Genomic DNA, 13,342 nt, shown 5'->3' with positions numbered 1-13,342 from the left:
CCATCATCACCATCATCGACATGTGAGAACCTCCGAGCCAGATTCAATCTCCTTTCGGCTACCCTGATACACGGCTTATTATTCTCACTCTTGTCTCTTCTGCAATTGTTCACCATTCTCTCGAATATCCCGACAAGCAAAAATGGCCCAATCCTCCTTAGATGACATTTCGCCCCCCTTCGAACACTCATCTGGGCTTTCTCCCTCTCCAGCGGCGGCAGAACTGCCCACAGCCACTGAGACGATGGGTGCGACACATCCTCACGATGATGTCGATGACACCGGTTTCCCTGCCCTCGTCCCCATTGCGATCGTAGGTATGGCGATGAGGCTACCGGGAGGAGTGACTAACGCCCGTGACTTCTGGCAAATGCTGATCAACAAAAGAGATGGCCTTTGCCGGGTACCCAGGGATCGGTACAATATCGACGCCTTCTACCATTGTGACGGGGTTCCCGGGACCATTCGGACTGAACACGGGTGTTTCTTACAACAAGACATCGCCCAGATGGACACCGGTTTCTTCGGCATGTCGAAGGTCGAGGCCTCCAAATTGGATCCCCAGCAGCGAATGTTACTGGAGGTGGTGTGGGAGTGTATGGTAATGCAAAACCTTGGTGGGCCAGAGACATCCGGTTTGCAGCCTGGAGCCATCCCTCAAATTCCGAGGGCCCAGATTTAGGTGAACAGGAAGACAAGCTCCGTTACTTCCTCGCCGAGATTGACAAAGATCCATCCATCCTCAACGATCCAGATACCGAGAACCAATTCACTTACGAGCTGGGGAAGATGATTGCGACCCCCATGTCTTACCCAGAGGACATGGAACTGGAAGAATTGGCTGCTATTGCTATAGACTCGCTCATGGCGATTGAGATTCGAAGCTGGTTCCGCCGTCACTTTAAATTCGAAATCTCCCTCCTTGAGATCGCGAACGCGGGAACCGTAGGGGGACTCAGCAAGGCAACGATGAAGATTCTCCGCGCCAAGTATGCCTCCGAGGAGCTGAAGCCTGGTGATGGAAGTGCCATGCTTGATGCACATCGTGGCGAGGCTGACAATGCCGAACTATGTCTACGGGATTGGGAACTGGGTCGAGACCTCCACCCAATCGCGGAGACAGCGCCAGAATGGCATGCCCCTGATGAGGGCCCTGTTTTATTCACCCGCGCGACTGGCTTTCTCGGGGCCTACCTCCTCTCATTACTGGTCGGTCTCCCGCATGTGCAGCAAGTGGTATGTCTTGTAAGAGCTCCCAATGCAGAAACAGGTCTCTCGCGAATCAAGAAGGCATTTCAGCGATATGGCCTCCCGCTGGATTTTGAGTCGAAGTTGAAGGTGGTTGCGGGGGATATCGTCAACCCCATGCTAGGCCTCGGAACAAAGCAGTACGCGGAGCTTGCTGAATGGGCGAGTGTGGTGTTTCATTTGGCTGCTGTGGTAGATTACACCCTGCCTTGTTCATACCACCGCGACGCCAATGTCATGGGCCTGCTCCATTTGCTTCGTTTTGCCAATACTGGTCGTCTGAAGTCTTTCCATTATACTTCCTCGATCAGTGCCTGGGGTACGCGCATTTATCTCACGGGCGAAATGGTTCCCGAGGATGAGCGGCCACCTTTCGACTTGGACGCTCTCGAACAGCTTTTCGGCTATGCGCAAAGCAAGGTCGTAGCAGAACAGTTGGCCTGGAACGCGCTTGCCAACGGCTTCCCCGTCACCATCCACCGACCCGGCTATGTCACTGCTCATAGTGTGCCGGGCATGTCCAAAGCGTCCGACTTGGTGAATTATTTGATGAGCAGTTGCATCCGCCTGGGCAGCTATCCGGCTGCGCCTAACATCCGCAATCAATTCACCCCGGTTGATATCTGTTGCTCTGCTCTTCTGCGCTTGTCTCTGGCCCCTGCCAGCCTTGGCCATGCGTTCAACATTGTGCGGCCAGACCAGAGTCAAACCGTGACGTTCGAAGAGACCTTCGAGCTGCTGAGTCGCGAATGCTCCTCCCCACTCCGCCGCTTGCCGACGGCCGAATGGATCGAAGAATTCTGACAAGGCGCGGATCCGCGACTGACGCAGGGTTCGTCCATAATGGTGGATACATTGCACGACTTTATCAACTTCTGGAGGCTCGATGCTGGCACGGATGCATACTTTGACACACGGAAGCTTCGAGGAGCGTTGGAGGAGTTTCCCGGATTGCTTGCGGTGCCCAGCATGGGTGAGCTGATGCATACCTATTCCCGTGCTTGGGCTAAATCATAGCGAGGACGGTGGTACATGCAGAGTACCCTGGTTGAGACTCACAATTTTAATGTACTTCGATGATGACTGTACTTTGCTCTTTGAGGCTCTTTGAAGTAATCCGAGGTGGTTATACCGAGTGGATGTTGTACGTCGGTAGACTGTCATGCTCTGAAATTGGTTCGTTGTCAAGACACCGATTTTCATTGCCTTTAAATGCTGACCTGCTGCGTTACATCTATTCTAATCACCCTTGTATTGCTGCCAATATGTGCGTAGTTGTGTGGAGATCGGAGTCATGTCATCGCTCACTGGCAGCAATGGAGCTCCCTCGGATAACAGAATGGCGGTTGATGCCTAACCACTGAGGCATCAACAAGACCGGCAGCCACCACCTCCTCATGCCCTACCCTACTTCCATCTCCAGTGTTCATCAGCCTAACCTTCTTCAGCCCTACCATGTTCTGGCTTGAGGCTTCACGTGTCAAGCTGAATGCGAACCAGCGGTCAAGGGTTTCGATGATTACTGATCACGAGCCTTCCCAGCACATCATTGGCTTGATGATGCAGGATACGAGGGCGATGATCCACCATGACCTCTTGTGAGCTATCTCATGAAACCATGAAAGAGCCTCCTTTCTTTCATGACAAAACATAATCGGGCCAGAATAAGCCGCCATCGCATTCAGCTAGAGGTATATATGGAAGCTTACCACCCCTCCTCCCGTCTCAGTGTAGATCATCAGCGCCACCCCTCAGCAAGTCATTCACCATGCTATCCTTCCTGCGCGCTCAACCCCCTCCCCGAATCAACCGGGCCTCCCAAAATCCTATCGTGTATGAAAATGGCCGCTCCTCCGTCTCCTTCTACGCCTCACACGAGAACTACGTCTTCCGCACGACCCTGCCACCACGCGACAGCGACATCTCCATCATGGAGCCGCCCTTCCACTACCACATCCACCAAACTGAGACCTTCCGCATCGTCACGGGCAGCATGAACCTGTACAAAGGCGTGGACCCGAAACCCTGGAAACAGCTGACAGCTACCACTACCACCACCGACGACGACGACGACGCTGAAAACCACCAACCCACCGCGACGATCCCGCCCAAGACGTACCACCGCCTGCAGAACGCCTCCGCCACCGAAGAGCTCGTCTTCGACGTCAGGCTGTCCCCTGCGGAGTACGAAGTCGAGGAGCGCTTCTTCCGCAATTTCTTCGGGTATCTGGACGACTGCAAGATTGCCCAGCAGGCGCCGAGCCTGTTCCAGCTGATGGTGTTCCTGCATGCGGCGGATATCCCGCTCGCGTTGCCGACGCCATGGCATGGGTTAGGAGTAATTGTAAGTCGGGTGTTCACGATTGTGGTGGCGGCGTGGGGCAGGTGGGTGCTTGGGTATCAGATTTCGTATCCTGAGTATTATCAGGGGAAGAAGGGGTTATAAAGAGAGGCCGTGCTTTGTGAGGAGGGGCTGAGCTTGTCAGATGCAGTATGTAATTGATGATACTTGTTATTTGCGGGTGGGCTAGCTGGAGTTTTTCTGAATGTGTTTTCCTTTGGGTCTATGGGTATAGTGCTGTGGACGAGAGTTGTATGGAATGCTGTCGGAGTCTCGTCACGGAAACTGCTTAGTCCCATAATCATCACCGAGAGCACGTCTCGCACGGCTGCTTCTGGGGTACTGGGGCCGCGGATGTGCGGGCCATACTCGCGAAAAGCTGTGAGCATGCCTGCCAGGCCTCGCATTTGCTCGGGAGTCGCTAGGTAGAATTAGAGCTCCTTGATGGTACGACAATGCACCGGTCACAGGGTACGTACCGTCTGTGAAATAGCCGGTTTCCACCATGCCGGGAGAGATACTCATGAACAACACCCCCTGTTTGGCATACTGTACACACTAAACTTGGCCACCGCGGTGTTCAACCCCGCCTTGCTGATGGCATTCAGCGACGCGATCTCCACATTATAATTCGGGATAAGGCTCAGTTCCTGACCGGTAAAAAGAGCGATGACCTTCTTGACTGGTGGGAATGACACAAATTGACATCAGCAAGCCGTATAATTGCGAAAATATATCCCGCATACACAGTTGATTCACCCCATCCTTGGCTATAAGTGAAGAATGGAAAATGGCTGAAGAGGCTTTAGTGAAGTAATTGACAGAGCTAAGAGTATGCTACACTGGAGAATTCATGCAGTCCATGATTCCAGAGAGATGAAGACTCTGTTGTTGCCAGGTCTTTCGACGATAGACCATGACATCGCTGATGCAAGCTGGGCCGATAAGATAAGAGGAAGGTCGGCGTGCGACGGCAGAATAAACCAAAGAGCACAAATACCACAAACACCACAAACACCACAAACACCACAGACACCGAAAGGGTGGACCGCATGACATCATCAGATCGATCGATCGGAATGCGACGCGACGATCGACCCAGTCCAGACCAGCAGGCGATTCATCTTTCTCTCTCTCTCTCTCGCTCTTTCGCACACCAATCTCACTGTTGTCTCTGATGTCAACAAAAGCAGTGCTCGCTCGTCCTCAATCGCGCCCGCGCGCGCATCATCATCATCATCATCATCCAGCAGCATGCCTCCGGAGTTGAAGAAACCGACCGGTGGGCCCGTCGTCCTCCTCTGGCACCGAACCGACCTTCGGCTTCACGACGCTCCAGCACTCACCGCCGCACTGGAACTCGAACCATCCATTTTCATCCCCGTCTGGACCTGGGATCCCCACTACGTCTATCGCGCCCGCGTCGGTCCCAACCGCTGGCGGTTCCTGCTCGAAAGCCAACAAGATCTCTCTGCCGCCTACACGAAACTGAACCCGAAGCAGAGACTCTGGCTCGTGCGCGAGGCGCCCCAGACCGTGCTCCCGAAGCTGTGGAGGGCCTGGGGTGTGACCCATCTGGTCTTCGAGAAGGACACCGACGCCTATGCTCGGGATCGAGACAACCAAGTGGTGCAGCTGGCGGAGAAGGCGGGCGTGACGGTGGTCATCAAGAGTGGGAGGACACTGTTCGATTCGGACGAGATCGTGCGCGTCAACCACCGCAAGCCAACGATGAGCATCACTCAATTGGAGAAGGCGGCCGAGAAGCTCAATGGCGGGGTGCCAGACCAGCCGCTGGCGGCCCCGACCAGCGTCCCGGATCCGTGGGAGGAGAGTCGCATGGACCTGAGGGGATTGAACCAGGACATCCCTGACACTGAGCCGGATGTGAACTCGGAACACAGAATCAAGAAGTCGGAGACACAGTACCATAATATCATGGGCCCGAAGGGGGACTTTGCGGTGCCCACGCTCGAGGAATTGGGCATTGATCCGTCGCAGGCGACGACGCCGCATCGCGGGGGCGAGTCAGCGGCTCTCCAAATCCTCAGCGATTGTATTGAGGATGAGGACTACGTCGGTACATTCGAAAAGCCCAAGACTTCTCCTGCCGCGTTCGAGCCTCAGGCTACCACGTTGCTATCGCCGCATCTCCATTTTGGAACCTTGTCCGTCCGAAAGTTCTGGTGGGAAGTCGACGCCGTGCTTCAGAAGAGAAAGAGCGAGAAAAGACCCGTCGCAGCTATCCCGACCAACCTGCCGGGCCAACTCCTCTTCCGGGACATGTATTTCGCAGCTCAGGCAGCCCTGGGGTATGCCTATGCGCAGACCCAGGGGAACAAGATTGCCCGCTTTGTCCCTTGGCATCTGCAGTCCAACTACTCCCACGTCCCGCGAGGCGAGCATCTGCTGGATGGAACATACACGGTGGACGACCCCGAGGCAGAAACCTATTTTCGACGGTGGAAGCACGGGCGCACCGGATTCCCGTGGATCGATGCATTGATGCGGCAACTGAAGCAGGAAGGCTGGATCCACCATCTCGGACGCCACAGTGTCGCGTGCTTCTTGACCCGCGGAGGCTGCTACGTGAGCTGGGAACGCGGCGCGGAGGTCTTCGAGGAGTGGCTGGTTGATCGTGGGTTTTTCCTCTATGCACGCTAGCAAAACAGACAAGATTCACTAACGAACCGCAGACGAGACCGCCTCGAACGTCGGAAACTGGATGTGGCTCTCCTGCACCGCATTCTTCTCTCAGTACTACCGCTGCTACTCCCCAATCGCCTTCGGCAAGAAATGGGACCCGGAAGGGCGGTTTGTGCGGCGCTACTGTCCCGAGCTGGCGCACTTCGACAAGAAGTACATTTACGAGCCGTGGAGGGCGCCCATCGCCGACCAAAAGAAATGGAAATGCCGGATCACCGGCGACGGGTCGAGCAATCGAGATGAGGCAAGCGGGCTGCAGACTTACCCGAAGCCGATGTTTGACTTCAACGAGCGGAGGGACTTCTGCATTACTCAGATCAAGCATGCATATGAGATGAATCTCTACGGGGATGATCCCAAGGTTATGGATGGGTCGTGGAAAGAGCTGTTTGACTTCCATGATGAGGGGGGGAAGGTGGTGGATGGGACGACGGGTCAAGAGGCGAAGAGTTTAACGGATCACACTCGGAAGCGGTCTGGTGGTGATGGGGTGGTCGATGGACAAGACGGGGCTACTTCCCATGAGGTTCAAGATGAAGAGCCCAGCCCGAAAAGAAAGAAGGGATAGAGTTCTCACGATTTGAAACCAACTGATTTATACATGGATATAGATATATATATATATACAGAGTAATACACAAGAATGATATCATACAGCCATGATTCACAGAACAGCCGCCACCAAAGCCGCCACGGCAGCACCGCCAAAGATCAGGGTGGGATCGTTCGAAGCAACTGCACCGGCTCCAGTGCTGATAGTCGTCGAGGCAGCAGATGCCGCGGAAGTCGCAGTGGTGCTATTAGCATCAACACTCGCAGACTTGTGGCTGGCCGATGCGGTCGTGGCGGTGGTCGAAGCTCCGGTAGCGGTAGCGGTAGCGGTGGGGGAAGCCGTGGCCGAGGCAGTGTCGGAAGCAGTGATGCTGCCCGCCCCCGCGGTGATAGTCACCGGCATCAAGCCACTGGCAATGTCGTCGGTGTCGAGGGGGATGGTGCTGGTTCCCGGGAAGTTGGCGCCCGTCCCTGAGGCCATTTCAACGCAGGAACCCGTCGTAGTTCCTTGCAGAGAACACGCAACCGACCAGTAGAAGTCCTCGTCAGGCTCCTCCATCAGATAAGAGGTGGTTTGCGGGCCCGCGATCACGGTCAATCCGGGCCCCATGCCGCAGTCGGAGCTGTCGGTTCCCGGAGGACAGTTGATGTAGTAGGTGGTTGCTGTTGCGGCCTGTCACGTAAGTTAGCCGATGCTGCAAGTCGTCTACTAGAACAAGCACCCAAGGCACATACAACGCCCATGACAGATGCCACCAAGGGTTGAGGATCAGCATCGTAGATGAACATGGAGGTGACGGTGGTTTGCGCGGAGACCAGGCCGGCGGCGGCAGCCAGCCCCAGAAGCAACTTGGCGTTCATCTTGTGTAAGGGGGAAGAAATTGAGGAACAATGGCGATATCAGTGTTGTGATCGGAGGTTTTACATAGGTTTTAAAAAGAAACAGTGGCAAAAGCTGGAACAAAAAGAAGGGGGCGCTTGATCACTGCCAGGTGGTGCCCCCATCATGGGTCCAGGCGCCGGCGGCCTGGAAAGTCCAAACTTACCCCTGCTTGGCAAACCCTGTTACATGAAGGGTTTAGTCTCTGGATTTAGAACCCTGATTTGGTCTAGCTCGGTCTAGCTCGGTCTGCAAGGCCCTGAGGCTAGTCTCGAGTAGGGGCTGGGCTGCCGTTCGGGTGATTTCCTTTCGGCTATAGCCGACTTGTCCACTGCCGAGTGCAAATCGCACTCAACAAGCTCATGGATCTAAGACAACTGAATGGAATCAATGGAATCAATGGACTTGTTGTGGCGTTGTTGTGGGATAGAACCTCACTGGATGGTCATGTGGGGAACGGACGTACTCATGCAAAGTCAGAAAACTGATATGCTGTCATCTCCGACCGAATTACACTAGGCACATGAGTATTGCCTCCCTCTCAACCCTTGAAGAGAAATCTGTCTCGAGTCTGAAACACGAGAATCAACCAACATTAGAGATGGTAGACTATTTGCATCAGTTAGACAGGCACTGGTCAGCAATTTAGTCTGATCCCAGAGATGTCGGAGGTGGTGCCATTGAACAGCCAATACATCATTGAATGTAACATTCTCAGACGTTAGTTACACCAAGTGCTCTTGTGTCTCCTGCAGCGGGCCGAGGAAGAGGAATTCCTGTCAATCCTGTCCTTCCCAGTTCCGAGATTACTGTGAACTTTGGACCAACCGTACAGTCCAGTGAATGCATGTCAGATGGAGCTTGACTCCATGCAGCCAGTAGCCCCCTCGCTACTCCCCGCTAACCCCTCGCTAAAAGGAACTATCGGAAATGTTGCTCCGCCCGGGGGCCCACGGCGCCTACGCTTATCAAGTTGGCAACCGCTGATTTGCAGACGGTTAAGGCACCAGCAGGAGGCTCCTGGGTACCTAGTCTGCCTCGTTTGACTCATTGCCTATCTGGTCAAGGGAAGCCCGGCGTGAGGGCGAGCCTCTGCCCCCTCCTTTCTCCATACATAAGGCGGGTGGCGCTCCTAGAGCGTTTCTGAAAGGGTTGTTCCCCGGTGATATTCTGCTGATTCTCTACCCCTCATCATCGGCAGACCTGATTATCCTCCCTCCCAAGCTCCACTTTGACAACATGCGCGCCACTTTCCTCCTCGCCACAGCCCTGTCGGTGCTGACGGTCAGCGCCGATGAAAAGACCACTACGGTGGGCATTTACAACCCGGACTGGGATGTCACCGTCCCCAAATACGGCGGATGGACCAGCACGGCGGCCAGTGTCGCGGGGGTCAACGCCAAGGCCACCACCTACCACCTGGGCTGTCTCAAGGACGCCCCCAAGACCGACTGTGACATCAAGCACTCGTGGACCATCATCCAGGGCCCCTCGACGGTGAGCGTGTCGGGCGAATACATTGCGTCGACCTCCGGCAAGAGCACGAGCTACGACTACACCGTGACCCGCACGTACGAATGTTCGCTCAAGTCCTGGAGTGAGTCGGCCAGCTGCACGATGAGCCTGGCCATCACCGGCACTTTCGATGGCGGTTCATACGCGTCTTCCACCTCGACTCATTCCACCTACGGCCCGACCAAGACCTTCGCAGAACTGGTGGTTACGGGCGGACTCAAGTCGCTGACGGAGCCTGCCGCCACCAAGACGGCTGATGCGGCGAACGGCAATGGGGCAGTGGGCGCGATGATCACCGCTGCTCCTGTGGTCGCGGCTGCGGCGGTGGCTGTCCTGCTGTAGCCTACAGAGAGGATGGGGGGGGGGGGTGTGTGCTTTGGATGTTTATGTTGGCGAATTGATGGAAATGAGTCTGGGACTGAGGATAACAGATCCAACGGGGCATCTAGCCTCGTAATATGTGATACATCTATACCCCGCTTTCTCTGCTTGCTTTTGCGTAGTTTGTGGATCTCCTCCCAGACCATATAGAAGAGATCTCTAGCGAGGTGGAGTATGAGTCTAAGTGAATGGTTTACATGTTGGTGGTGGTGTGTATGTGATGTTTGCATCCTCGGTGTTACTTAGGTTGCCTGGTTGCCTGGTTGCCTCCTGGTTGCCTGCCTGCCTGCCTGCCTGCCTGCCTGCTACACCACTGTTACTGAGATTGACGGATCTGTGACAATCTTGCCAAGTATGCATACTGGCTCGGAACCTGATCTGCGATACGTCGTTCATGTCACGCTCTCCCACGGTGGACCAGCCATCGGGCACCGGGAACAAAAACTGACGCAGAAGAAGTGCCGGGATTACTTCCCCCGGGAATCATCGATTTAACTTAACTCACTAGCTGTTTAGCATAAGCCTATGGCCGTCTGTTCTGAGGACCTCCCGCTCGTGCTCATGCACTGCTGCCTCGCGATTCTTCATCAGAACAAATGCATAAGGGGTGACTTGCCCATACAGAAAGATACTTCCGCCCCTCATGACCGCAACCGTGGAGGTACCCCACTCTACCAAGAAAGAGGGACATTCATAGTTTGGCTGACTGTGTAACCAAGACTGTCGTATCTCACAGAGCTCACAATCAAGTCAGCGCAGCAGAGAAAGCTTTGCCCCCGCACTAATCAGATCTTACCAGTACTCGGGTTTCAGACAACAACAAGGTCTCTGCCGATTAGGGGTGGACCATGATGAGCACGGGAATTTTGAAACCACCACTGCAACCTCACTCAATGATGTAGCATTGGAGATTGGAGAGGAGATCCGGACTGGGTAGGGTGGCCAGGGTCATCACAGAAGACGGTCTAGTGTGGTGTCGTCTGGGCTAGGGAGCATAGCTGGCTTCGTACCGTCAGCATGAGCGGATAGGCACAGGACGGATCTTTATCTATCCTTGCACTTAATGTTATGAACGGTATCGGAAGCGACTTTGGGGCGCATGAACTATGTAGTCAGAACCAAAATCCGCGTGGCAATATCTCCGGCGCTATGGTGGCGTGTGGCAAACGAGGATCACAGCTCCTCGCTTGGCTTCACTTCCATGCAGCCGTGCAAACAACGGCTTTTGTTGTCGCGGGCTTAGTGGTGGAGCTGACAAGGAAAGCCTTGTTGTCAAAGAGCCATTTGGGGGGGGGAGAGATGATGGAGATCGGATTTCGATCCCAGCTGGGCAGTGGGATTTGCTGTCGGCTGTTGCGGGGAGATGGCGTTAAAGCACTGGCCAGATCGTGGGATTCCCAGTCGATCGGTCCTGGCCTCGTGAGTAAACGGCAATAAAATTAAAAAAAGAAAAAAAGAAAAGACCGATAAACGGGGTATATGGCCGACGTTACACACTCGAGTCGAATCACAAGCTTCTTTTCGCATCCCCATCGCAACTCATCCTCCGCAACGATGTCGCAAGCATGGTCTCCCATGCCTTGTTTCTCGACGTGCCCTTCTTGTAGAACACCGCACGTGCGTACTCAGAGACAGATGCTTGCCACATTTGGCACACTCTCTTTCTGTACCCAAGGGGTCCCTTTGTTCTCATCTAGTATAAGCACATTGTTCTCGTGCCCTCGAAAAGGAAATTCCGTGCTGAATAGGCAATTTCCAGGACACAAGCATATCAGAACAATGCATGGTCCATCCAAATCTCTTTCATCGTCATGAGACAATGCTTTGGCCTTCTTAGTCTCTGAGACGGGCTTGGTCTATATAAGGGAGGTTTGTGCCACCCCGATCTGAGACATCACCATCATCAGAGTCAGCAACCACCCACTACAACTCACATTCCGATTCCCCTACCATCGAGACCACGACACGATGTACTACAACCAATCCAGTCCCCCACCACCCGCGCCAGAGCTTCCCTTCTCCGAAGGCAATGGCGATGCCGAGTCCTGGGTGCAGTGGGTATTCGATTCGAACAAGATTCGCACCTACCTGACCGGGGATCAACCCTTGTCCATCATGGGGGCGCCCATCAAATGCTTTTGCACGGCATGGGCTGTCGAGGATACCAATATCGACCGGGCAGCCAAGATTCTTGCTGCGACGGGCAGATTCTACCCCTGCAAGGACCCCGAGCGGCGTCATTGCTATGCAGACAACAAGGAGGCGCAGGACGAGCGGTACATCCCTCTTCCAGCGTATCATTTCCATACAGACGAGCGTTACCCAACGGTTTGTGGCGACTTTGAGAGTTAGACAGGGCGCGTTTTCCTTTACCGCATGTCCGACGTGCACTCGCCTGCAATTCCGAGCCCGCCTGCAGAGCCTCTGGTCCCATTGGAACAGGCGACCCACTATGGCTACGACAGCGGCAGCTACATCTCCACCTCAAGTGATTACCTCCGGTTCTCGGCCCTTCATAGCTCTAAAAACCGTGGGTATCGAGACACCCCCTATGCCCACTTGAACTGCCGTGGTCGCCAAGACCCGGGCAAGTATCCGGTCAAAATGCTGCGATACGATCAATGCCTCGAGAACCTCGTGTTCTTGATGCTGCGTGACCTAGGTTACCGGGCGGGCCGTTGGTGGAGGTACCAGTTCGAGGTGCTGATGAAGTATGCCTTCGAATTCTCCGTTGGGCCCTCGCCCATGCACCTGGAATGGGATCCCTCGAATTTTATATCGGAGATCTCGCCTTCTATCCAGGGCTGGGTGACACTGCACGAGCGCACTGGTCGCCAGTCGACGAAGAAAAAGCGCGAACTGAAGGAAGCTTTTGGCCGCCTCTATCTGGAGTACAAGAGCATGGGCGTTCTGCGTGCACCGCTGAAAGCACCAAATGAGGGTGACCAAGCTTGCATTATTGATGGGAAGCTCAAGCAGCTGGGTCTTTCTCTGGACGATGGGCCTGCGCCTGTTGGCTGGGTAGATGAAAATAATCTCGAATTGGATTCCGACGGCGAAATGCTATACTGACTGCCCAGATGTGTCTGATGAGCTGCTCACTCTCCGGGAACCGTTTCCGTTAGTTCTCCTTTCAAGTAATGATTAGACAATACAACACAGCTTTCATGCAATTACTTTTTGAATTATGCCGACGATCATTGCAGTTGCGTGATCATCACAAAGGCAGGCTGCAAAGGATGTACCATGATGAAGGTGCCATCAAAGGAGCAGAGCTCTTATCCGCTAGGTTTTAGGGGCTCATGTCACAGCTGACAAGCCCGGCATATAGATGCTCTGATGCTCTTCACTCTCAGAGTCCGACCCCGACCCCAAGGCCCCTCGGATGGATATTGTTAGTCGTCCTCCCCGGCTATAAGTTCGAAGCCATCTTCTTTCACTCCGAAGTAAAGCAGTCTGACCTTTTCACCAGAATTCCCTCACTCTCCCAGCCCTAACACATTCTCGATACTTCGGCGTTAGCGCTCAGCGCAGTGGAAGATGGTGGCAGGCATCCTACTTCAAGGCATACTCGCGATAGCCTTGACATTGAGCAACATCTTGGCACGATGGTTTAACGAATTTGGCGGTCGTCTGGTTCACGCTGGCATCAGACATCTATGTCTACCTGCTCCGTACCAGGCCGACGCAGATATCGCCGGGCCTGTGGTGATTGAGCT

The 13,342-nt window shown here is 54.4% G+C and overlaps 6 protein-coding genes across 6 annotated transcripts; 5 read left to right on the top strand and 1 right to left on the bottom strand.

Annotated features, from left to right (window-relative positions):
- Positions 1–142: 142 nt before the first annotated feature.
- ASPACDRAFT_46846 (uncharacterized protein) lies at positions 143–2,052 on the top strand (the record flags this gene model as incomplete). Its single annotated transcript, XM_020201853.1, has 2 exons — positions 143–596; positions 644–2,052. 2 exons carry the CDS (start codon positions 143–145, stop codon positions 2,050–2,052), a joined length of 1,863 nt encoding a protein of 620 aa, XP_020053014.1.
- A 907-nt stretch (positions 2,053–2,959) lies between these two features.
- Positions 2,960–3,698, top strand: ASPACDRAFT_1906324 (uncharacterized protein). The gene has a single exon (XM_020198827.1). The coding sequence runs from the start codon at positions 3,017–3,019 to the stop codon at positions 3,692–3,694; it is 678 nt and encodes a 225-aa protein (XP_020053013.1). The 5' UTR covers positions 2,960–3,016; the 3' UTR covers positions 3,695–3,698.
- A 1,053-nt stretch (positions 3,699–4,751) lies between these two features.
- On the top strand, positions 4,752–6,870 carry ASPACDRAFT_81317 (uncharacterized protein). Its single transcript, XM_020205850.1, has 2 exons — positions 4,752–6,227; positions 6,286–6,870. The coding sequence occupies exons 1-2, from the start codon at positions 4,844–4,846 to the stop codon at positions 6,861–6,863; spliced, it is 1,962 nt and encodes a 653-aa protein (XP_020053012.1). The 5' UTR covers positions 4,752–4,843; the 3' UTR covers positions 6,864–6,870.
- A 28-nt stretch (positions 6,871–6,898) lies between these two features.
- Positions 6,899–7,677, bottom strand: ASPACDRAFT_81316 (uncharacterized protein). Its single transcript, XM_020205849.1, has 2 exons — positions 7,583–7,677; positions 6,899–7,520 (listed from the first exon to the last, which is right to left on the bottom strand). Exons 1-2 carry the CDS (start codon positions 7,634–7,636, stop codon positions 6,960–6,962), a joined length of 615 nt encoding a protein of 204 aa, XP_020053011.1. The 5' UTR covers positions 7,637–7,677; the 3' UTR covers positions 6,899–6,959.
- A 1,289-nt stretch (positions 7,678–8,966) lies between these two features.
- On the top strand, positions 8,967–9,584 carry ASPACDRAFT_34329 (uncharacterized protein; the record flags this gene model as incomplete). The annotated part of the gene is made up of 1 exon (XM_020200035.1): positions 8,967–9,584. One exon carries the CDS (start codon positions 8,967–8,969, stop codon positions 9,582–9,584), a length of 618 nt encoding a protein of 205 aa, XP_020053010.1.
- A 2,006-nt stretch (positions 9,585–11,590) lies between these two features.
- ASPACDRAFT_1859339 (uncharacterized protein) lies at positions 11,591–12,009 on the top strand (the record flags this gene model as incomplete). Its single annotated transcript, XM_020197668.1, has 1 exon — positions 11,591–12,009. A coding segment is annotated over one exon (385 nt), but the record flags the coding sequence as incomplete, so codon positions are not given.
- Between the last annotated feature and the right edge of the window lie 1,333 nt (positions 12,010–13,342).

The sequence above is a fragment of the Aspergillus aculeatus genome, assembly GCF_001890905.1.
Source record: "Aspergillus aculeatus ATCC 16872 unplaced genomic scaffold ASPACscaffold_16, whole genome shotgun sequence".
In the NCBI taxonomy this organism is placed as follows: Eukaryota; Fungi; Ascomycota; class Eurotiomycetes; order Eurotiales; family Aspergillaceae; genus Aspergillus; species Aspergillus aculeatus.
The sequence above is the reverse complement of the archived record's forward strand: the minus strand, read 5'-3'. Positions and strand labels throughout refer to the sequence as shown.

Bases quoted from the DNA above. Each gene is read 5' to 3' on its own strand.
- ASPACDRAFT_1906324 (XM_020198827.1), top strand. From the start codon at position 3,017: ATGCTATCCTTCCTGCGCGCTCAACCCCCTCCCCGAATCAACCGGGCC.
- ASPACDRAFT_81317 (XM_020205850.1), top strand. From the start codon at position 4,844: ATGCCTCCGGAGTTGAAGAAACCGACCGGTGGGCCCGTCGTCCTCCTC. The intron at 6,228-6,285 runs GTGGGTTTTTCC...AACGAACCGCAG, and splicing joins CGAGGAGTGGCTGGTTGATC to ACGAGACCGCCTCGAACGTC.
- ASPACDRAFT_81316 (XM_020205849.1), bottom strand. From the start codon at position 7,636: ATGTTCATCTACGATGCTGATCCTCAACCCTTGGTGGCATCTGTCATG. The intron at 7,521-7,582 runs GTATGTGCCTTG...CTTACGTGACAG, and splicing joins TGGCATCTGTCATGGGCGTT to GCCGCAACAGCAACCACCTA.